This window comes from Phallusia mammillata, chromosome 6 (genome assembly GCF_965637545.1).
Source record: "Phallusia mammillata chromosome 6, kaPhaMamm4.hap1.1, whole genome shotgun sequence".
In the NCBI taxonomy this organism is placed as follows: Eukaryota; Metazoa; Chordata; class Ascidiacea; order Phlebobranchia; family Ascidiidae; genus Phallusia; species Phallusia mammillata.
In genome coordinates, this window is record NC_137257.1 from 4,917,405 (window position 1) to 4,941,446 (window position 24,042).

The following is a 24,042-nucleotide window of genomic DNA, read 5'->3' on the forward strand; positions in this document are numbered from 1 at the left end:
TTTCTGTATCTTATTTCTTCGCTTCATTCTATAAGTGTTCTATCAGTGATTTATTTGAGTTACAACCGACAAAAAATTCTGAAAATTTCAGGCATTACAAACTTGCACAAATCGCATTAAAACGAATTTAATTTCATCAAAATGCGACAAGAATCGTTTTCACTGAAACATCGAAAAAAAAACTGACCATCCCCTTAGCTTTACAGCAACGTGCACGCGAAAAAATGTTCTCTAAATAGCAATACAATAGTTTGACTATCATTCTTTAACTTCGGCTTCGTCAGATTTCGGTAAAACAGCTTCTTCATATACCACTTTCAGTTGGGGGGACTTCCCATCGATCGGTTCCGTCGAATTCGACTCCGTCAGTTTGTCGACCAGGTCGCCGACCAATTGTTCCGTTTCCTCCTCCGCCGGAGCTGGCAATAGTATGAGAATATGTTATAACAGTCAGATAATGAAATTACAAAGATTTTCCGAAAAGTTCCGAAAATTTTCCAAAATTTTCCGAAATTTTCCGAAGCGTTCCGAAACTCGCTTATGCGCTCAAACTACTAAATTCCGTTAAACACAAAAATCACGTAAGCATGCAGGCCAATGTAAATAGAACACCCAAAAATGGGATTCATAGTAAAACACTCTCAAAGGTGTAATTTTTGTGATGAAAATCGGAGCAACATTCTTGAAAGAACGGTTAATTAATGTTAACCAACTTTATGTAGTCAAACCAAAGAAATACAAAACATTTGGAAATAAGTGTAAATTGCCACTTCTAACAACTGTTCTAACTGCATGTTGCCACTTTTCCGGTTTGGTCTAGTTGAACTTTTTAACATTCCTCTTTTTGCTCGAGGGACCCAAAATACGCTGATTGGTCTACGACGCATCGCGCTTCCGGCAACCAGGCTCTTATCCACGTATACAGGCCTTACACCTCTAGTTAGCTTTAGTTGAGTAATGTTGGTTACAAAATGAAGAAGTATGGTGACAGGCCGCGACATTTTATGTGTTTTAAAAGTTTATGGGGTGGTTGTTAAAGTACTGAAGTTGTCTGCTGAGTTTTAATATGATGTGCGGTAGTTTTTATTTCTATAGTGAGCTGTTATTGAAGGATTTTAAGCACTTGCAAAATGTGGACAGTCAGTTTGTGGCATAAGATCAAGGTAATTTGGCATGAGGCAGGTTTATGGTTCAGAAAAGCAAACAACACGTTTTTATTTGGTAACTTTAACATTAGTTGAATATATATTTTGCTAAATTGTTGTACAGCTAACTTGTAGATTGTGCAGTCACTATAAGAAAATACTCAAAAACCGCATCTTAAGATCAGTTATGTGCAACTGAAAAAATGCTCCACTGCTTCTTGTAAGCTTATTGGGTATTCCGAGCAAAAAAATCAGACCCTGTATTTGTGTAAAGCATTTCGTTTCGACAATTTTTTTTGTCATCATCAGGCATATTTGTGTGACATCCGTATACTATTGAGTTTTTGCAACAAGTCGATGTACCTACTTTCCTTATACCCGTCCTTTTGTCCCATCTTCCACAGTTGTGTTGTTCCCTGCTTTACACATTTCAGTAAACTCACTTGTCGCTTGTGGATGTTTGCGGTCAGACACAGATTCGTCTCCGGATGATAAATCTGACCTTGCTGAAGTAAGTTGTAAACAAATTTTTGCTGTTAGGTTTAAGCTTTTCAAAATCGGCAAAAAATTCTTTGCAAAACATCAGTGATTTTCAACAAACCCCTTACTTTTCAAATTTTGTTAAATTTTGTGATTTTAGCCTACATATTATGCCGAAAAACAAAAATACTTTCCTAGGGTGCTGCGAGTCTAAAACGGTTGAGTTAATGTGTTCTGATTTTTTATATCTTAGAAACAAATTTAACGAGCTAAATAGCCAGTTGCTGGACCTGACTTAATGTCAAACAGCCCTAAAATGCCTTGTTCGCGTTGTCTATTGTGTTTGTTGTCTTGGTCTTTTCTGAGGCTTCAATTATAGGCCTGTCAATCAAACTTTCGGGCCTAAACGGGCTTCTCAAAAACGGGTTCGGGCCGGGTTTCGGGCTTGTACTTTTGGGTTCGGGCCGGGTTTGGGCTCCAATTTCAGGCCCGTTTACAACTCTGGTATATATAATTCTTGGTACTATGTGTATCTTGATGTACAGCTAACAAAACTACACTTTTTACAGTTAATTGTACTCATGTGTTCTGATTTTTGATGTCTTATTGCAAACATAACAAAACCGCCCTTTTTACAGCTTTTTAACACGCATACCGGCAGCACCAGCCATTTATGCGAGGCGGGAACGTCATGCCAAGGATATCTGCACTTTTCTGTCCAGACTTCATTTCCTCTCGCGGCCAAACACAATTCTGAAATCGTGTTCTGACGGATTTCACCCTGCTCCGTTAATTCGTAGTACTGAGGAAAAATTTAAAGGTAACTTAAATGCTAAACCACAGGCATATTGCATCTACATTTGCTTTGGCGCATGTAGTTAACTATAGGCAATTTTGTAATTGTTAAAATAATCACTTGCTTTTTGCAACTTTACATTTTTTTGTTTTTAGGTTTCACAACAGACTATTTATACAAACCTGTCCCTTTCCAACGCCATGGCATGGTGCAACATCAACTACAGAACCTGGATTACCATGAATGTTGTTTGACTCCAAGCACCAATCCTCGTTGCTAGAACAACGAATCTGTCGAAATATGTTAAATCAAGCAGTCAAGTATAACAACGTAAAATCAGATCTTTAAAACTCTAAAAACCTGCAAAATATCAGGGAAGTATATTGTTGAATTATTACATTTGTGGTAATAAAGCCGTTTTAAAAACCGTTTGGATACATTGTCGCTTGCCTTAAACATTGTCCAGCAGTTACACCCTTCAGTTTTTCCCTTAAAAACGTTACAACAGTACTTGGGAGCTATTTTGGACAATTGTGTCGTTGCGTTTTCTTTCACCAAGCAAAAATCAGCTCGACTTTAAACTATTTCTTTTTCACGTTGAGGAAAAGCACGTAAGTATGCTTATGACAAATATGATACCAGATTGCTTTTGTTGGCACTCACTGACAGGGTTTTTACAGTGCTATTGCAATCGCACGATGAGTTACAATTTGTTGGATTTTGAATTATTCTTAAAGTTGCATAAGATTATGCTTCGTTACCACATGTGTCACAATTGATTTCACCGTGAATTACTGGTCAATAACCTGCTAAACAAATACATGATGTTCCTTGACCTGGACAGCATATGTTTTTTTGGAACAATTTTCAGGTAATACAATAATAGAGGACTTTCTAAAGATTTTTTGTGGTTGGTGCCTAGATTTTCTAAAAACAAATACAAACCTCTCCATGTAGGATAAGATCCTCGTATGGGACGATGTGAAGGTCCGGATATATTTCATTCATGAACCACTCGAAATTTCCACACTGCAGTTCGTCGTGAAGTTGACGCCGTTTGTCCAAATCCGGAATCAACATAGTACGGGCCTGCGATGTTAGACAAATGTCAGTTGCAGCGGTTTGAATTGGTCACAAAGTCAGCTTTTTTGCTGAAAAACTTTAGGTAGGCAATTATTGTTTAGAAAATTTAAATAAATGAATATGTTTATTTTTTAATAGTGGCTCCTGGGCAAATTGTAAACCTTATAACTCTTTGGCCATTTACAGCCCTAAGGCTACAGGTCGCAACCGGTTCTTAGAACCTAAAAACCTAAAAAATCCAGAATTGGTTCTCCTGAACCGGTGCGAACCGAATGCTATGACTCCATAAAAAAATTTGTACTGATAGTAGGTTTCCAAATCTAATTGTTGTTGGTCATTTTATCACAATTTTAACCTGGTAATTTTAAATCAGGAGTGTACCTTGGGAGTTCTTCGATAAAACATCCATTTGTATTCTCCCATCCATAACTCTGCAACTCGGATTTTGTTCCGGAGGACAGCCTCCAAATCTGACTCCTTCTGATAAGGCTTCCTCCTCCTTCCTATGTGACCAACTCTTGAGCAAGGAGCAATCTCAATTGACCCACCACAGATCCAGATCTAATGACAAAATATGTTAGGACGTAAAGGGCTCTTAACGGTTTGGAAGTATTTTAACTGATTGAAGATGGTTTGGTATTGTATTACCACCAACATTCCTCATACTTTTTGTATGTCTGAGCATAATCATAAGCTAGGCAAGAGCAGTGCCTATACTACTGTAAGCAACATTAGCACACTGTGATTACACACCGGTATATAGGTCTTCATATGTCTAGCCATACACATTAGCTAACTCCCTAAGTACAGCAAAAACCACTGTAAGCAACGTTATATGTGTACGTTATGGCCTGACATCAGTTTAAGTCTTATAGTTCACTAGTGGTCTTTTTACCCTGAAAGAAAGTTCCAGATTTTCGGAACCGATCCCGTCCATATCTGGATCATACGCCCCCACCCGGAAGAAATGCTCTTTGTCGACGCTGAACACCGCACCAGCCATGACAGGGGTTCTGGAATACAACAGCAGAGAGCAATTAAAAATAGAGTATGCAACTTTCTCGTGTGAAGCCTCGTTCAGGTCATCTTACGCCATTTTTAAAAATCAATTTGCCCCAATTTTTGTTTTCTACCGCGTCGCAGACGGACAGGTTTTGGTATCATTGTTTCACAACACTTCATCAAAGTCCGAAAGTCGGTGATATTGCTTCACCAATACCAATAAGCCCAGAGTGTGAAGTTAGGCTTGAATTAAGCCTGTTTTATTCAATTTTTTCCCAGACTCGACCCGAAAGCCCAGCCTAACTTACAACTCTATTGCACCGTTAATTATATATTTGGGTAAGAGTTATCTTACGTGAAAGGATCATCTCTAGCATTCTCTTGTATTTCCATTCCCTTGTTTCCAGGTTGAGTAGCCCAGTGAAATTCCAGACCCCAGCCGAAGGCTCCCTGTGGCACGTGTCTATGATACAGAATGGAATGACAAATGGTTGTGCTCCAATGAATGGCAAAAAGATAAAAACTTCATCACAAACAGACAACCACGTACAAATCATGAATTACACTGCGACTCAACCATTTTCTACAACGACTAAAATATTCTCATTTTTTACCACTTCGTTAAGTCAAAACATGTTATTTCACCTTAGACTCGAATCAAATTTAAGGTTTCAACTATGGACAAATTGGTTTCGACCTTTACGAACACGCCGAGCGTAAAAGTATTAACGGAGCACTAAACTGCAACTTCTATGACGATATGTTTGTGCGACGATTTAGGCAACGTTATGACATGTGGTTTGCATGCATCAAACATTTGGTATTTTATGAGATGCAGAAAAAAATCGCTGACTAAAGGATGTTTAAATCTCAGATAGAACTTCGTCGGTAACTAACACAAGTTAAGAAACACTTCATTAAACTAAGTTGCTTTTCAATTTGGTCACAACCAATATTTTTTCTTTCCATGTCTCGCGTGTCAAGACAAACACACAACTTCCCCGAGCAACATCATGTGTGTATGCGGTGGCTATACACACGAGTTTAGGCGAAGCTTGAATTTTCACGTGCCTGGACATACTAACAAGCTCCTTGAATACACTAAAGACCACTGTGGTCTACATTATAGATGTGCACACAGTGGCCACACACCAGTTTGTGCGCAGCAAAGGTTCTCTTGTTCAGTACGTAATTGCACGGCTTAGATGTAACGTTGGTATAGTAAAGACTTGGTAGCTATGATAAAAATAAGTTTAACGTAGAATAATATGCACCTAACTACACAGTATATGACATATTCGTCTTTTACGTTTCTATTTGTTGCGAAGCTTATTGAAGCGGAAACTGCGCGTTTCCGGTGTTTACGTCATACAAACACAATGTTGAAGAAGAAAGAGAAATATTGCACCGGAAAAAAGCACAGCACGCGTCTTAAAGCAATCAGTACGACAAAACCAAAATCACAGAAACGCATTTTGTTGAACTCAGTAAACCGAATGCAGAATAAGATAAATACAGTAAACCTCGGTTAATCCGGCTTCGGTTAATCTGGATCTTTGCCTAATTCGGACAAAACTTGGTGTACAAATGATTTGTCATGTGATAAGGCTTTAACTAATCGACATAGGCTAATCCGGACAAATGTTTTGGTCCAAACGGGTCCGGATTAACCGAGATTTACTGTATCAAGCAAGGTTAGTTTTTTTTCAACAACTTTCAAATACAAACCCTAAAACAAGTTTCAAGCCGCATGTATGGATATGTATAAACAGTGTAGGGATTCAAATTGTTTGTCAGTCGGTTCTATTATATTAGTGATATTTTTCAGCCGGTTTTGTTACAAAAGTCCATTGACAGTAACGAGTAATACCAACCGGTTCGCTGACCTCCATAAAATTTCGTGGGGCGGTTCTATAGAACCGGTGCGAACCGGCTGAATCCCACCACTGTGCATCAAGCTAGATTTCAAAGGAGATTTAACCAACCGTGACAAAACGTGCTAACATAGTCATTTCAGTTCGAGTTCGCAACTAAACAGGCTTAGATTGTAAACACTTTGATACCATAAATGCTCGTACAAGGAGACTAACATATAATACGAGCCTTGTGTGGATAAAAACACTTTTAAATTATACGTTTTGGGAACTGTTGTGGTAAATAAAATACATGCTTATAAATCATAATGGAAAGCTATAGGACTAATCACATATAAGCACCCAGTCATTCGTGCAAATAAAATCGGGAAACAACTAAATACTTCAATGATGTTTCATAGAGAAATTATTTTTGACTTAAAAATACATTTTTTCTTCCAGTAGCGGAAATAAATAACAGACACGATTATACTGCAAAGGTAAAATAGAAAAAGTCGTATGTTTGTTACTGAAAACCAAGGTACGATTTTAAACTAAGACATGTGTGTATTTTTTGCCAACGCTAATTTGGTAGGGTCCCTATTCACCAACTTTCATTATTTCGTGTTTATTCCAAAAAAAAAACAATCCTAATGAACTATAAACTTTCAAACACAAGCCTTTCAAACCTAAAAATGGTACTAAATTGCGTCTCATAATCTAAAAAGCAAGAAAAACAATGAGCACCGCTTAAATGACCTTAAGCAATCTACAATCTATGCTAAATGTCATCTACTTTAAACTCTTGTCATGTCTTTTGCCTTTATCGGTAATTTTCTCTCAAATTACCAACTCTACAATACAAAAGATCTAATCAGCTTCGGCCCTTTGGCCTTATCACCCGACCCGAATCGCAAACATATACGTATCCACCACAAGTCCGTGGCCTTCCACTGGAGACGTTAATGTTTCCTTAGCTCTTGTATTGACCAAGTTTGCGATGGCCTGTCAAGGCATGGTTGAACAAGAACATAAGTGTCCACTGCTTCTATGCACTTCTGGGATAGAACGTGTTTTATGTGACCGTCCTGCAAAGAGAGAAGTTTGTTTACAACAACAGTGTTTCCCATACTGTTTTGTGCGCTACCGTTGTTTTTTAAAGAATTGACGCGCTATGCGTTTAGTAGACGATTTAGAGTTGCTAGCAAGATGCTTATTTCTTAATTTAGTGTCGGAATAACACCCCACAAAAAGCGTACTGTGGGATAAAGTTGTTACAATACAATACAATACAATGACACTGATTTAAATTTGTACAAAATTTCAGTGGTGTTTACAGCCGCAAGTTATACATTTTGCTTTTTGGACTTTTTGGCAGACATTCTTACACTCTTCCCTGCTTTTAAAATAATGATAATGCCACATATTTAAAAGAGTTTTCTAACGTTTATCTATGTTCAATATAAATTTCCCCCATTTCCCCCAGCTATGATCCTTTGCTTTGTAGTTCTATGGGCACGCTTTTATAAACTCACTTTTTAGCGCAAAAGTCTATAAGAAGCCCAGATAGCTACAGGTAATGCAAGTGCAACATTTGTTTCAAATCAACAACTGTTTTTGGACGTAAACAGTCGTTTTTAGTATGAAACAGGTCAATCATATCACCCCACAAATGTTGTACCTAATCATCATTTTTCAACTTACTGAAGTGAGTTCCCATTTTTGCTGGGCGGGAACTGGACCCTTGGGATAAACACACTCTTGTGCGATCAACGAAGCTCCGTCTGGTTGCATACAAAGTTCCTTCACATAATTATGCCGGATCTCGTGCTGACGCGTGTATTCAAAGTCCTGAAACAAAAATTCAAAAATTGTGTCAAAATTAGGATACGCTAGACCAGTGGTTCTCAAACTTTCATGCCCTGAGCCCCTCTAAAAATAACTTTCGTAAGACCTGTGGCCCCCTACCAAAAATGTATGTAGCAAACCCAACTAAATTGTGAAGTCCATGATGTATCTGGATGATTTTTTTGGCTAGAAATAACCTCAATATGGGCAAATAGTGTGGGAAATAGTCGATTAAATTAGAAAATTTTATCATTTGCAGCACACACTTAATTCTGAGCATTATTAAAGAAAATGGCTCACTAACTTTTGGTGGGTGTACATAGTGAGCTTACACCCTGGGGTGCCATTGACCCTGATTGAGAACCACTGCGCTAGATATTAAGTTTTAGATTTGTTTGTCAGGAGATTTTGTTGGTAAACAAATGTAACGAATTTCCCTTGATGCGACGATAAAAATGTTAGAAAAAATGTTGCAATGAGGCAAGGCGAAAAAAGCTTTATTTGCGTGGAAAACTTACTTGTGGATGATCAAAAACATCTAGACTCCCGTAAAGTCTAACTGAGCAATGTGGTTTTGCAGAATGAGATAAATAAAACACCAAGCACACAAAATTAAATCACTGTTGAAAAAAAACTACAATATATAAAAGGTCATTTACCTGATTCACCCCCATCCCATGACAAATATACATGTTTGCTTTTACACCAACTTTTCCATCCGGGTTTGCTGAATCCAGACAGTATTTTCCACTCTTATCACCGTTGTGCCACTGAAAGTCAACAAAAACTCAATATTTCCACGGGTTTATTTGTTAAGGCATGTCTATTAAAGACATACCGAATCAGCCGGTATCCCAAGCTGACATGCGCAGCATACAAGGTAGGCAACGGTGCTTGTGATTCGACTTTCGGTGGTTTCTCCACTGAGCCTGTGTAGCTCAGTTGGTAGAGCGCGAGTCCCGTAAAGACTCCTGTCGTGAGTTCGAATCCCACCGCAGGCTAAATTTTTGCCATTTGGGAATGCTTGGGAGACCGGCTGATTCGCTATGACGCCTTTTATAGGCCTGGCGTACTATGATTTGTACATTAGTATGCCGTGATCGCTGGTCTGCATCGACGCTTCAAGGCTGATCCCAGTATGAATGTATTCATCTCAGTTTATTTGTTAATTATATTTAATCTATCAGCTACACAAAACGTTTTGTTTTCATATTTTTAAGTCGAAGAAATGGGGACTACCCAAATCACAGTCGTAAATCTGACCGGGCTTTTCGGTTCGGGTTCGGGATTGGGCATCAGGTTGAATAAAACGGGCTTGAGACTTGGCTTGAAAGGCTTGAAAAATGCCGCATTATATCCAACTTTCGAGCTTTGATCCGGCTTTATGAAAAAAGTGGTTCGAGTCGGTTTCCAAGTTTCGAGCGTGCTTACTAGTCTGACCCAAAAGTTTAGACTTTAGAGCAAGTGTTCTCTCCCTTTTGTCAAATTTAAGTTGCAATCCGGTACACCACAATCTCGGCTAACCTCTCCGCTCTTCAGGATATCTTCCTTAGGTGGCGCATACAGGTCCGGATAAATGTTAGTGAGATACCATTTAAAACTTCGACACTTGAGGTCCTCACGGAGCTTCTTTCTCATCGACGTATCGCCAGCATCGATCTAAACATTTCAAAAGTCACTGAAAATTTTGTATAATTTAATTTCAAAGCGGAACCATTAAATATCATGTTGTAAAGTAACAGAACAAATCATATGTGTTTCCTAGGAAAGACGAATCACATAAATGGGGCATAAATTTTTACCCAAAGTTTAAGTAGATCAAAGTTCATTTGTATTGTCACTTCGTCAATTTTGTTAAATCTGAACGGTTTTGGAAAACAGCCATCGAAGACAACTGTATGAGTTATCGAGTCAAGTGTCCTATTATTTGAAAAAAATGCTTGAAGTGTACTGGGTATGTTTGGCCTTAGGATTCCAAGTTCGTGCTGACCGGTTGACAATGGCAAAGAGATTGTAAGCTTAAATTTAGGTTCACTTGTTTGTGTTGCAATAACGCAGAAAAACCTCAGGATAGAACAAAAACAAAATAAGTTACATAATTACGACGCCGCAAAATTAGCAGCTTAATCCAAAAATTCTTACCGATTTTGCACTTGGCACCCGCTTGTAATATTGTTCTTTGTATTCATCCAACCACACCTCGGCTACTCTCTTATTATTTCTTGTTATCACATTTCCTCCGCCTGGATGGGAGTAGGGCGCCCTCTTGCGAAACACGTGACCTACGTGAGAGCAGGGGTGGATTTCTAAAGTCCCACCACAGGTCCAGATCTTCGAGATAAAAGATATTGAAATGTATGTAATTCCAATTGATGGTTTTAACAGCGTTTTTCTATCATACATTACATGTACAGTACATCTCTTATAAATTTTTGAGTAACACGCATAGTTCTTAGATTTCGAGTGATACACTACTTATTTTGCAGATTTTAAATATTAGTTTTCATTTTACCGTAATTTTTTGTGTGACACATAGCCTTCAGTTTTTAGGTGACATATAGCCCTTAGATTTCGAATGGCCCTTACACTTTGAGTGAGATACAACTCACCTTTTGATTGGCATTCTGCTCTCAGTTTTTGAGTGACACACAGCTCTTAGTTTCTGATTGCCATTTACTCTCAGTTTTTAGTTGAAACACAGCCGCCAATTTTTAAGTGACACATAACCATTTGCTTTTAAGCGACACGTACCCCTAAATTTTTGAATGGCATAAACTAAATTTTTTGACAAAATGCTAAGATTTTTTCCCAAAAAAAATTCAGATTTAAATTGATACTTTTTGATAACTCAGGTTTTAAGTGTTAAAAATGTTGTTTTTTTGGCAAAATGGCCATTTTTTTCAAGGAACTCAAAACTCAGTTTTTTATTGGCTAAACTCTTAGTTTTTGAGTAGCCAAAAACAGGCTTTGAGTAGCCTCAAACGAGTGACACAAAACTTACCCTAAGTGACATCTCAATGTTTTCGCCTCCCCAAACTTTCATCTCAGGATCATAAGTTCCCAGATGGTTGAAATATTTTTTGCTCATCGCGAACAGGCCCCCGGCCATAGTGGGTGAAGTGATTGCAGCGTCATTTCGGTATCCTTGGCCTGGGGCCGGACGCTGTGGGCCCCAGTTAAAATTCAGGTTCCATCCCAGAATTCCGCGCTGCACTGACCTGGATTAAGATAATATTACGTGCTTCGTTAAACAACTATAAGATTGGTGTTTGGCCATGCTTTTCAGAGGATTGTAACTGGACTTGTAAAAATAGATGTAGTGATTAGTGAGGTATTACAACTAAAAAAAAATGTTTTAATTTGTGTCATTTGTTTAGCCCTGATGCTGAAATTGAAGCAAGCTGTTCAACACAGTGGTTTTTAAACATTTGTTCTTTTTTTTCAACTTTTTGTCATAACGGTTCCTTTGCCATTTTCTCGCGCACTCGCGAGTCGCGGCCCAAGCTAAATATAAACTTATTTATAAAACGGAATAAACCTAAGCGAAACAAAACCTGTAGATGACAACTAAAAGTTCAAGGACAATTTATTACGTCACAAATAAAACTAAAACAATAATGTAATTTAGGTGCACAATGCACAGTTTTAAATATTCTAAACGAAAAAACGCCTCAAATGAAGGAATATTTCTTTTCAAAGAAGACTTATTTAAATGTCTAATTTTTGCTTTTACAGTCACATATTTTTTGCTTTTACAGTCACAGATCTGATAATAAATAAGATTGCATGTATGGAAATACCTCGCAGTCCCTCTAAAATCGCTAGGCAGACCCTCGAGGACCGCGGACCACAATTTGAGAACCGCTGGTTTAAAAAACAAATGTCGTTTTTTGTAACTTGCTTTGTTAAGGAAACCAGCATATTTTTCTAAAGTTTGGGACAAACCAAGATCGATGTATATTGCACATGCGAAAACAGCTCGGTGTTCGCAACGCATTTATAAATGTATTTACAAACACTAATCACTTTAAAAGAAGAAAATTGACTTACCGAATGCATTTGAACAGATTTAATTCGAGGCAAACATACTTACAGCCTCATACGATGTGAAAACCACCACCACAAACTACTCAAATTGTTTTAGAAGGTAAAACAACCCGTAGTGATTAAACATATGCTAACCATATGTGCGTTTCTACAGTGAAATATTAAAGAAAAAAAACACTTAAACCTGCAAATAACCAAGAGAAACCATAAGAAACTGATATTTTGGGGACAAAATCCTCCCGTCTTCCGTAAAAGAATACCAAAAACAACAAAATTGTGTTGTCTTTTAACCCAAATATTTTGCATCCAACACAGAAAAAAACACTCTTTTGCGCAACACTTATCACTCAAAACAATTAAAACAGATAGCCAAGAATAAAAATATTTTCCTGGTAAAAACTGGCAAACCTTATTCAAAAAGAATCACTCTCACTTCAAGTAAAACAAAAAAATCTTTGACAGCAGTTCTTAGAAGTTCAGTACCTGTTTATCGACTTGCACCCAAAATAAGGACAATTGTAAACTTAAATTTTCATACAAAACAAAGAAAAAACGTTTTTGAACAAATCTTTACATTTATGCAAGTCATGCCATGTCACATGCCATATTTTTTGGCCCGAAACAATCTGTTCCAGCAACTCCTTGTTCGTAGAAAATACTTTGTGCATCTCATGACAGCTCAGGTATAGGTTAACTTTTACCTGTAGCAGGGATTTGACTGTCATTTCACTAAGTCTGTTCCTTGCAATTGTTGAAAATAAGACAAAATAAGGACTCAAGGACCGTCTTAGAAATCAGAACAATACACTTTTTTAGACATTGCCCTTCAAAATAAGGACTAATCTTGGAAACAAGGGCGGTATGGCAACCCTGGTAATAGGTGATCAGTTGTTGACGGACAAATAGTTAAAATTACCTTGCTGTGGTGAGGCTCATCGAAAACGTATCGGCGTCTATAACTTCGATCACCGGACAAACAACCCTGGTCGGATCTTCAGCGATTCGCTCCAACATTGGTTCCAGCCAGTGAGGGGCGCACTCACCTGAAAATTATAACTTTTAAAGGGGGAAAAATGACATCTTACTAAACAGCATACATATTACCCTATCTTAACCGTTATGCAGTGGTTTACTATATAGAACAGCGGTACCGTTATGAGAACTGAGTTGCAACTTAACTCATAATTAAGATGTTACTTACAATGTGAGTCAAGGAATGTGAGGACTTGTCCCTGTGCAGCTTCTGCTCCAGCCAACCTGGCCCTGATTAATCCGGACCGTTCAGGTAACCGTATGATCTTTACCACCTTCAGTTTTGCGACATAATCGTCCAATTTCTTTCCCAAGTCGTCTAAACACAAAACTCTTTAACTTTTTTCTTTAGGATGTGATCAAGTTGTTGTAAGTTCATTACAGTTAGTGGCAAACCCTCGGAAATATTTATAGGATGTTGCATGACAGGAAATTGTGAAAACTTTGATGTTTACACAAGGCTGACTTAAATCCGAAAAGTGATTTCCCAAGCAAGTAAAACTGCATTCTGATAGGCTCAAAAATACGTTAAAGACGAATGCGGTGGGATTCGAACCCACGACAAGAGCCTTATAGGAATTTAAATCCCACCTCAACAGAAATACAAGATAATATTAGTAAAGCAATACTGGTCTCAAAAGTTAAAATGATTTGATTTATTTTTTGACCATTTTCTGGTGAATATTGACGTAAAATGTTTGTTAGACGTACATACCGAGTGTGCTGGCGTCATCAACCAGCAAAATCTCTTTAAGTAAAACCTTGGGAGAACTTTCCAGGACGCTAAGCACTGTCCGCAGGAGGGCACACCATGCCTCGTTGTGGAAGATTATGATTACTGATGTGTCAGGAACAGGTTTTCTCCATTTTCTTTCCTTGCACCTAAAAGTGCAGTAAAAATGTCATATCATTTTATTGGAACATAAATAACTCTAATTAGCATGTGACCGCTATTATATTTGGGCTGTTACTCTTCCAGTATCTATAACAATGTAGCTTAGTTACAAACGGTTCTGCGTTAACTCTGGCAAGTTAGTTGCATGCAATACTGGCAGCTTGCTTTACTATTTAATAGTTTTACCATTTTACTATTTTTTCGCTTTTTATATCAGTGTTGTATTCGCTCACAGGAGCTGAAGATGTCAAAATCCTTGATGAAATTTATATTCTGTGCAAATAATGTGTATAACGGTTGATTCCGTTTGGCCTAAGGTTTCATATACTGGGTTTTGGATTAGTTACAAACGCGAGTGCTTTAAAAAAATTCAAGGTTGTGTGTTCTAATGTAACACGGCTGTTTGGTTCGGTATAGACCTGCGATTGTCACATAGTTAGACCTGCGATTGTCACATAGTTAGACCTGCGATTGTCACATAGTTAGACCTGCGATTGTCACTAGTTAGGCCTGCGATTGTGATTGGATCTTCAGCGATTTAGGCAGGCAGATCTACGTGTCCGTCAGTGGCGGCTCGTGCCTAAAATTTGTGGGGGTGCTGCTCCAAATTTTAGCCTTTATTGAACAAATATTAGTTGGCAATATATAGAAAAAAAATTTCTAGTTTTCTAGCCATTGTTTTATGTACAAAAACAAGTAATACAAATCTTAATCGGCAACTCCATTGTGACGTAATGTTTGTTACGCAATAATGCACACGAGTGTAAACCGCAGACGGTATGATTGGGGAATTTTGTTTACTTGCACAGCGACGGACCAAACTTAATAACATGCAGGAAAAAAGTGGCACAAAAACACACGTGACACAGACTCGAAACGAAGCGGTTGTAAATACGGTAAAACACAACAACAGTACATGGAAAAAAATATTAATAAATGAGTCGAAAAAGATCGAAGTATTTCAGTTGGACAACATTAAAGTAAAACTGGTTATAACAATGACTACTAACTAACACACTTGCTAATCATTTAGGTAACTTATAGCCACAGTCAGCATTTTCAACATATTCTATGACACTTCACAGATTATAATTGCCACAAAAAAACTAGCCATAAAGGTTTTAATTTGTATCATAACTGATAAATTTAACGACCACATTACATTTGTGTCAGAACTTGTTTATTTTATTCGACATCTTTACTTAACTTTTGTGTACAACTATTAATTGTTTTTAAGGCTCTTAACTGCTACACTTGCTGCTTTATTTGGTGGCAAGTAGCTTATAATTCCTTTATTGAAGTGCAAAACTCTCCAAGCTTTGAAAATTACAAGACTCTCACTTAAATTTAAAACATATTATTGAACCTTGTGCTTCTATTTTACAACTTAAATGAATCATAAAGTTATAGTTTGAGCAAAATTATGGATAGCTTCTTCCTTGATTTCCAAATGACAACTAAGAAACTGTTTTTTTTTTCTTCTATTTAGTGCTATCACTGCAAGTGCAAGTCTTTTTGGAAATAATGGTGTTCCTTAGAAAAGTTTTCTCCCTTTTTAGTGTTGACAAGAACCGTTTTGCCTTTGAGAGACTCATGGAAATTGCTGGCTAACTGGCTTTTCTTTTTAAAAGTTTCAGTAACTTTTCTAACAACAGGATATGCTTGGTGGTAACTACTATCTCCCCTGTAGAATGTTCATTTTTGAGAAACATTTCCTGTGAAGCAATTTAGCAGCTACTGTTTTTAGAGAAACAGTACATGTCCATTATATCAATACACAAGATTGCACTTGGCTGCAAATACTGTCCACATGGTGTGTTAAGAAACCCAAACTTGAAATTGTCATCACTAAGATAGCGGATGTTTTATCCCAGTTTTCTTAACTTTTTATTCAGGTTTTTATTATAAAGGTTAATCGTGACTTTTCAAACGGTTAGATGACCTTTTTTTCTTTTCCAAGGTGGTAGATACACTTTTTAAGTAGATACACTTTTTTGGGTAGATACATTTTTTTCATCCTTTTTAATTCAATGATCACTGCAAAAACTAAAGCCCACTTACCGTCATCTTAAAAGACCACGACTAACCTTCAAAGAATAAATTAAAAGATGACAAAATAATTATTTTACTGTACTTACTGTCGAACTCAAGAATATAGCAAACGAGTTTGGTTTTGTAGCACAGTAAACCCGGAACAGACAACACTGAACTACACGCCGGTTCACACGCTGCGTGATTGGTGGAGCTGCGCGAGCCGCAGCACCCTGTCGCCTATTTCGCCCGGCATGTAGCTTTCCCAAGTGCGCATGCGCACAAGTGCAAAACGTCATGAAACGTCACGATCAGTCATGAAACTGGAGCTGCAGTTCCACCATAGATAACATATTAATGCCATAATTTTTTTTTTAAATGAAAAAAATGCCGATCAAGGCGGAAATTTTACTCATAAAAATTATACTTTAGAATAAAAAAATAAGTATCATGAAAGTTATCTGTAATGTTGTGGTGGGAATATTAAGTAAAAATATCTAGGGGGTGCTGCAGCTCCGCAGCACCCTAGCACGAGCCGCCCCTGGTGTCCGTCCGTCCAACCCATCCATACGTTGTTTAGCCCACACCTATCCATATTGGTTTGCAGGTGGCTTACACCTCACTTCTGGGCGCGTTTTTTATGTAGTTTTTATGCAACGCTTGTTTCGCACCTTTTTTATCTTTATTTAACGTGACTCAAGTGGATATTAACGGGTGTAACTGATGCAGTCTCTCATAAGTTACCACTTATGATGACATGAGCATTTTCCGAAAAAAATGTAGCATATCGCCATTAAACTCATATCCATATTTGTTTTAAAACTCTACTTACTCTTTGTCTCTTTTGTCTCCGAGGTTGCGATGTAGCGAAATTTTCTCACAGACATAATGGTTGAAAGCATGTTTATCCCAACCCTCCTTAATCCTTTTCTTCGTCTCCTCCTTGTTATCAGTGATCCTCACCGGTCTTCCGAACTCTCCTGGAGCGGAAGGATTCGCTTGCGGCTTTGGGAACCAAGGTCTCAGTTCATCTTCGGTAAAATATTCAAACACCTGGAACGCAAGAATTGAAAATGTTCTTTTTTTTCAGGGTCCAGCCAAAAGGCTGTACGGGGCTGATACTTGATAGTGTTCAGCCATACCAGTGGTTCTCACACTTTTTCATTATTTTTTCAAAACGGTCCCTTTGCTATTATATCAAGGGCTCGCGGTCCTTAAGCCTGAATGTGTATTTCAGAAAAACGAAAGTTAATTGCAGGGTTTTAGCTAGTTATACAAAATTGCGCATAAGAATGATCCAAAGACAGCTTGTGATCAAAGACAAGACAAAAAAAACACATTACGATTGTGCGCAAACAATTGCATTTTTGTTAGTTGTCATGCAATAAAGGCTATTGCCCTATCGAATTCCGCAGAAACCTGAAGAAATTACTTTTTTTACTCCATACTGACATAATTAAACCAGGAATTTTCTTTTTGTGCTATTTTAGAACTATTACGTAGTATTTTGGGGTAACTCATTGAAATATCTGCACAAAGTTAGCATACTTTTTTCGCCGACGTAGAGTGATTTCTTTTTGTGGAAAAAAGTTCGCTAAAATGTCACGAAAACAAGTCACTTACCTCCGGTTTCAGCATCCCTTCTTCCGAAAAGTTTCCAGCTCCTCCTTCATTCTCGACGACCTCGCTATCCCCTAGGTGGCTCCCAGGAGCAAGAGCTTGCTGCTCTTCCATCTCTTGAGCGACCTGGTCCAGTATCTCGCCTGCCATCGCGTTGTGATCGTCGCGAAACTGAAAATGAGGGTCGTCGTTTCTTCCTGCGCCGGTGGACGATTGCTCCCCCGACATCATGATGTAAATAACAAGCAATATCACTGAACCGACTGCGCACCGTAGCGCTGTCATGCGGTATCGACGCGGCACGTACCTTACCAAACTTCGCATGTTCTATTTAGCCGGGCGTATTACCTATTTTCTCTTTCTGATTCTGCATGAAAAACAAAGTGATTTTTTTGTGTTGAGTTTATTTTTGAAACACATTTTTGAGGAACATGATTTGTCGTGGTAAATCTTAGGAAAGAACTTATATATTTCGATAAAACTAAAAACGACATATTGAGTTAGTCATACAAATAGAACCATTATTTGTTTTTAGGTTAAGGTACCACATCCATCACTGTCAACCCCAAAATGCGTAATTTTTCCAGCTACGTTAAACTTTAGGGTCGGCATCTGGCGTCAAAATCAACGGTGAAATCAAATGTTATTGAATTTTCGCCACAACTTTTTGTAGCTTTTGGAAATAATATTTTTATTTGTAACCTGTTGATCGCTTGAAATGCGATTGTGGCAAAATCTTAGTCTATTTACGTCAGTACACATGCATTAGAGCGGGAGTTAATCCACTTTAGCGATTAAAGTTTTTTCGAGCTTGGAATTGCGGCGATAATGTGACCTTCGGTGATAAATCTTGTTTTAAAGTTAAACAACTACTCAATTTTGTCGCCATTTTGGAAACTTGGAATACTTTACAGCAGACGCAATTGATACGGAAAAAAGTTTGCGCAAATTATTTCGCAGTTGAATATACGATATCATAAAAAGCATAAAATTCTATCATCGACTTCGTTACAATTACATGTGGTGCACGTTATGCTACCCCTATTTGGGCATTGTTTTTTTTTACAATATCAACATAAGCTTAACAAGTATACATACAACAGAGTTAAAAGTCCCTTATTCGGGACGGGTTCGGGCCTACGTTAAACGAAACGGGCTTGATTCGAGCCTGTATTTTACACTCAGTCTTATTTGTGCCACAATTTCCCCAACTTTTAGGCCTAATTTGGGTTCCGTTTTTAGGTTTGGCCTGGGTTTCTGGCTTGTACTTTCAGGCACAATTTCGTGACTACTTTCAACTGTAAATGACAGCATCTGGTAGTTCAATAAGTTTAAATTACGTCCACCCAGAGTCGTAAGCAGGCCCGAAATTCGGGCCTGATCCAGGAGCCGTTTTTGAGAAGGTGGTTTTGGTCAAAAAGTTTGATTGACAAGCTTATAATAATGAAGACAAAGACAATAATAAGCGATGGCTTAAAAGAACGTTTTAGGGCTATTGGACGTTAGGACTTAGGAGCAACTAGCTAGGTACATTTTTTCAGGTACGGACACAGGTTGTAAAAAAACCTGATAAACAAATCCTAAGCCCGAATCCGGCCCTACTTACAACTCTTGCGTCCATTATCAAAATCATATACATTCAACTTCTATGACATAATTACAACATCAATTTGTCCCCTGGGTTTTTGCCAACCCACACCCAACACAACAAGAACAGCAAAGTGATACCACACATATCAGACTGTGACGTATCGTAGCAAGATTGCCAGAGGTGTCCTGAAATCGATATTAACTTAATTTGGTGGCAATTTAAAACGGGCTACGATCGATGGTTTTACACTTGGACAAAACGGGTAAAACACGTTTAACTCTTTTATACCACGCCAAAGTTTAAATATAGCAAACGGAGTTTAATAAAAATAAGTTTACTCTGGGAAATCAATATGGATGCATTATACCAATAGGTAAGACAGATTCCAACAACATTTAAGATCAAGCCGAACCGCTACTAGACTCTTGGAGAAGTTGTACACAACCTGCCGCCGTACAGTCACACGAGACCGCTGATGTAACTTGGGAGCAAGTAGAACAAAAATATATCTATACTAATGATGGTATATTAACGAACAAACTATTAACTAGATATTCGGCTTATGAAACTTGGTTAAAACGGTAACTTTTCGATCTTAAACGATTATTATGTTGCAAGCCAAATTCGACTATCTGGCTAGACCAGTGGTTCTTAACCTTTTTGGTGTGGTTTACCACTAACGTCAATCACCAACTTCGAATTTCCCCCTCTGTTATTTTTAAAATCATGTTTTGTGCCCTACGTTAACAAAAAAATATTTTTTAAATAAAATAATTTTGTGGAGCGATTTGGTCTGGACCCTAAAGGTATACTGCAATCTTTTTGAGTTTAAATAGTGCTACTGTGAGAGATTAAACTATTTGGAATACTGAAGAGTCTGCTCTGCATGCATTATTCATTTATTGCATCACAATCAACAAAGGAAAGGCTTTTATTCGCGCAAAATAGCAAAGTCATTGATGGTTTTAGTCTTGTCTGTGATGTAACAAACGGCCTTTGGATTTGTATGTGTCGTGTAAACCTTAGTGAAATTAATCTTACATGTTGTTGCAGACAATTTTTAGTAAAGTAACTTTCAATGGTTAATTCAAAGCCGGATTCGACCCTCGAGCGCGAGTTTGCTCTTTTCAAGCTTACATAATTTCCCTCCGAAAACATGAAATTTCCCACTAGTGGGAAATTTCTCACCGGTTAAGAACCACTGGGCTAGACTTTTCAGTATTGTGACACAGGCGACGGTTTGTGTCATAAGAATGTGTAATATGCCCAGCAATTTAACAAAAATGTCGTTCAACTGGTGTTAATGTTAAACAAAAATACTAGTTGTTTCTATCCATAACTTGTATTTTCGCTGACGTTTCGTCCACCAGAACGGTAGGACTTCTTCAGAGCAATGAATGACGAATGCAAGAAACAAAAGGCGCAAGAACAGCGTGATACCATGAAAAATAATTATATTATAACAAAGGCCATCCGAAAAGAGTAGCGTCCGTTGCAAAACGATGAAGCGGCACTAATAACAAAACTGTTCTACATCCCCGCCCTAAAGAAACCCTTTGTACAGCTTTGTCAAAACCGAGGGGCTGCATCAAACTTGGTTTAATGTTCATCGACCAAAATACAGACGAGTTTAGCTCAATGAACTTAACCATGTACAACTAAGTACACAATAGTTTTAGAATGTTTTACGATTCAAGCCAGTTAGCACAAGCCATGTCAATAATGTCGGCAATTTTTGTTCAAACACAACGGTAAAGCAGAAAAACTGCATGCTAAGAACCTGGCGTAACGTTGACAAAATTTACACTCGGCATTTACCGCAATACGTGCAAAACAGACCGCAGGTTTTTCTTGGAAGTTTAGGCAAGCCAATGGTACTGAACTTTAGCTTAACTCAGCTGATAACTACGATGTTTTCTGTTCTTTACTAAACCTCTAATTTCCTTTTAAAACTGTGACCAATAGGTTTAACTCTACTAAACTTTAAGACATGTAGAAAGTTTAGCAGTCTTTGGCCGATTTTTGGAAATCTGCACTGGGCGGTCCTGGTTAGATTTGGTTCATTGATTTTACTCTAAAATGGTTGTTACCTCACAATCCTGCATATTCTTACTCTAGCTAACAGGTCAATTTGGTCAGTAAACTAGAACCAAGCATTTAACGCGACACAAGGTTAACTATATATAAATTCAATATGAAAGTAGTAAGTACAAGACTACTGCTGGCTGAACTAACGGTTCTATTGCCCCGTGAGAAACCATTTGAGACTTGTCGCACACAGTCTGCTGACTGAATAACAAATATTTGCTTTGAGGTACACAGTTCTTAGATATGGTTGAGGCGTTGTAGGTTTAGAGTCGACTGAGCTGTCGTGCAAGTTTACTGCGGTGCTGCTTGCCAGTTAAGGAATAAATTAGGCTTAAGAAGTACAGCAATACACTCCGACCAAAATTATTCATAAAACAGAAGCAAAGGCAGTTCGTAAAAACCTTTCGCATTAAATCACAGCGCTAGCGGCCCTTAAGTCACTACACTGATCAAAAAGTTGTAAATGTAACCTAAGAACTAACAATTGCAGTGTTCAGTTGGTGGCATAAACAGGTCGTTTTAAGGCTATAACTTTTACTTTTCAGGCCATTTTAAGAGCGGCACGTGGCTGATGCCAAAAGCTTGAACGATTTCTCCCCACTGAAAGCATCAAGAGCGAACAATACATTATGGTACGTCGCTTATGGTTTCAAGAGGTGCTTACAGTCAAAACTTTCTCTTCGAACAAAAGTGATTGTTTCAAACATAAGTTTGATTCATGACAAAACAAAACTGACAAAGTGTTCTGTTCTTAGACCCATATTCAATAACACATCGGTAAACAGATGGAATATTGCACAATATTATGCACATAAAGTATATTGTATCAGCCGTACACTGCATACAATAAACTTTAAAGTTTACGACTCAAATAAAAGCTGTTTTATTGGTGACCAAAACATGCTTCATGAAAACAAAATGTCAAACTAGATTTCTATTCAAACTAAACAAGCGTAGCATAATGTCACATTTTTTGCACATATTCAGTAACTAACAGAACTACCCTTTACGCAAATACCCCAGCCTCAAAAGACTACAATAGACATAAAACAGGTAAACATTAGGCACTTAAGTCACAACTTGGGAGGTCAAAACCACGAGTAAAGTGTTAATGCGTCCACAAACGGTTTAACAATTCGTGGTTTCTTCATCGAAAGTATGATGGATTCACCGTGATACAATACTGATTTTAAGTGGGTGTCTTCAAGCCTGTGAACAATAGCTTTATAGTTATCTTCCATCCGGTATTTAGATAACAAAACGTACCGTTTTATGCATCAACAGTTTTTCGACTAACTATAAAGCGTTTTGTACCATTAGACTCGAACGTGTTGTTTACAGTAAGACGGAAAAGGTGATAAATTAAACCACAACGTCAACGTGGTTAACCCACGACCTAAATGGTGTATACACAACTTGCCATTATTTACGCAGCCATAGACACCATAAACAGTCAAAGATAATGCAGAAGAGCATAAAACTTTAGATGTACCAATTTAATTGAACAAATCCACAAAGAATAACATACCCAATTTAACAAGGTCGGTATACACTCATAAAACTGTAATACAACCATTTAACTGTCATTCTTGCTGGCGAAATCCCTACTGAAATGAAAAAGCAAAAGCATACAGCGTTGGTTTATGTGGGCTCATGCTTGGGAGTTGAATATTAGAAACCGTGAAACGTACACAAGACAGCAGACGGACAAATCAACTTCTCAGACTGGCGGTTGACTGAAGCAACATGAGATCAAACCGCAAATACCGATAATTGGTCTCTACGCTTTATACAGAGATCACTGTACGGCTAACCTGTAGTGTAATGCCATTCAGGCCTAAACTGACCTAAACAAGCAAGTCAAATCTGTTCATATTTGTAAAATGTACACCAAAAACTTATTCTTAGAGTAAAAAGCGTTTATAAAATGTAGTACAATAGGCTTTGCGGCAAATACAGCACAACATTTTACATGCTAAAATTTTTGTAAAGCTTTTTCAAAGTACCTTAAAGTTTTCTCTCCTGAAATTCACGGACGCGTCACAATGAAGTATTGTGATGTAATACGTGGCCCATTACGTACCCGGATCTGCCGCGATTTGTTTTCACTTTCACCCTTTTTCCTCTGCGCCATTGTGACGTTTCAGATATTCGAATGCGGAAACAATTGGCTGGTCGCTTTTGTAGAACAAGTGATGTTTTGGCATTTTTTAAGTTCCAGACGCTACAAAACACCTTTTTCCGCTTGGGTTTTATTTCTAGCAATTATTTTCACACACGAAGTATTTTACACTTTAATCATGCACTGTTGTTTGTTTTTTCAAACATTTGCCAAACCTGACCTGTTCAGCGACTGCAGCCCAAATTGATTTTAAGCAAACTTTATTCGTGATTCATGTACCAGTAGACTAGCATTAAATCTAAGCTGACACAGCTAGGTTCGCCAACTGTTAATGCTAGCTCAATAGCGTAATTAACAATTGCCTAGCTTTAGAAATAAATTTACCCTTTTTTGCCTCAAATTTCAAATT

General features: G+C 37.8%; 1 protein-coding gene and 1 non-coding gene across 2 annotated transcripts; one reads left to right on the plus strand and one right to left on the minus strand.

Moving 5' to 3' along the window:
- Nucleotides 1-42: 42 nt before the first annotated feature.
- On the minus strand, nt 43-18,156 carry LOC145232162 (polypeptide N-acetylgalactosaminyltransferase 4-like). Its single transcript, XM_080096690.1, has 13 exons — nt 17,836-18,156; nt 17,045-17,265; nt 14,002-14,168; nt 13,456-13,605; nt 13,171-13,297; nt 4,862-4,969; nt 4,400-4,517; nt 3,886-4,065; nt 3,367-3,510; nt 2,604-2,711; nt 2,281-2,427; nt 1,513-1,651; nt 43-419 (listed from the first exon to the last, which is right to left on the minus strand). Exons 1-13 carry the CDS (start codon nt 18,154-18,156, stop codon nt 259-261), a joined length of 2,091 nt encoding a protein of 696 aa, XP_079952816.1. The 3' UTR covers nt 43-258.
- Trnay-gua (transfer RNA tyrosine (anticodon GUA)) lies at nt 9,135-9,208 on the plus strand. The gene has a single exon. It is a non-coding gene; the product is annotated as a tRNA-Tyr (tRNA).
- Nucleotides 18,157-24,042: the final 5,886 nt, after the last annotated feature.

Bases quoted from the DNA above. Each gene is read 5' to 3' on its own strand.
- LOC145232162 (XM_080096690.1), bottom strand. From the start codon at position 18,156: ATGCGAAGTTTGGTAAGGTACGTGCCGCGTCGATACCGCATGACAGCG. The intron at 2,712-3,366 runs GTTTGTATTTGT...ATATTTCGACAG, and splicing joins ATCTTATCCTACATGGAGAG to ATTCGTTGTTCTAGCAACGA. The intron at 1,652-2,280 runs GTATGCGTGTTA...AACTTACTTCAG, and splicing joins ATAAATGGCTGGTGCTGCCG to CAAGGTCAGATTTATCATCC.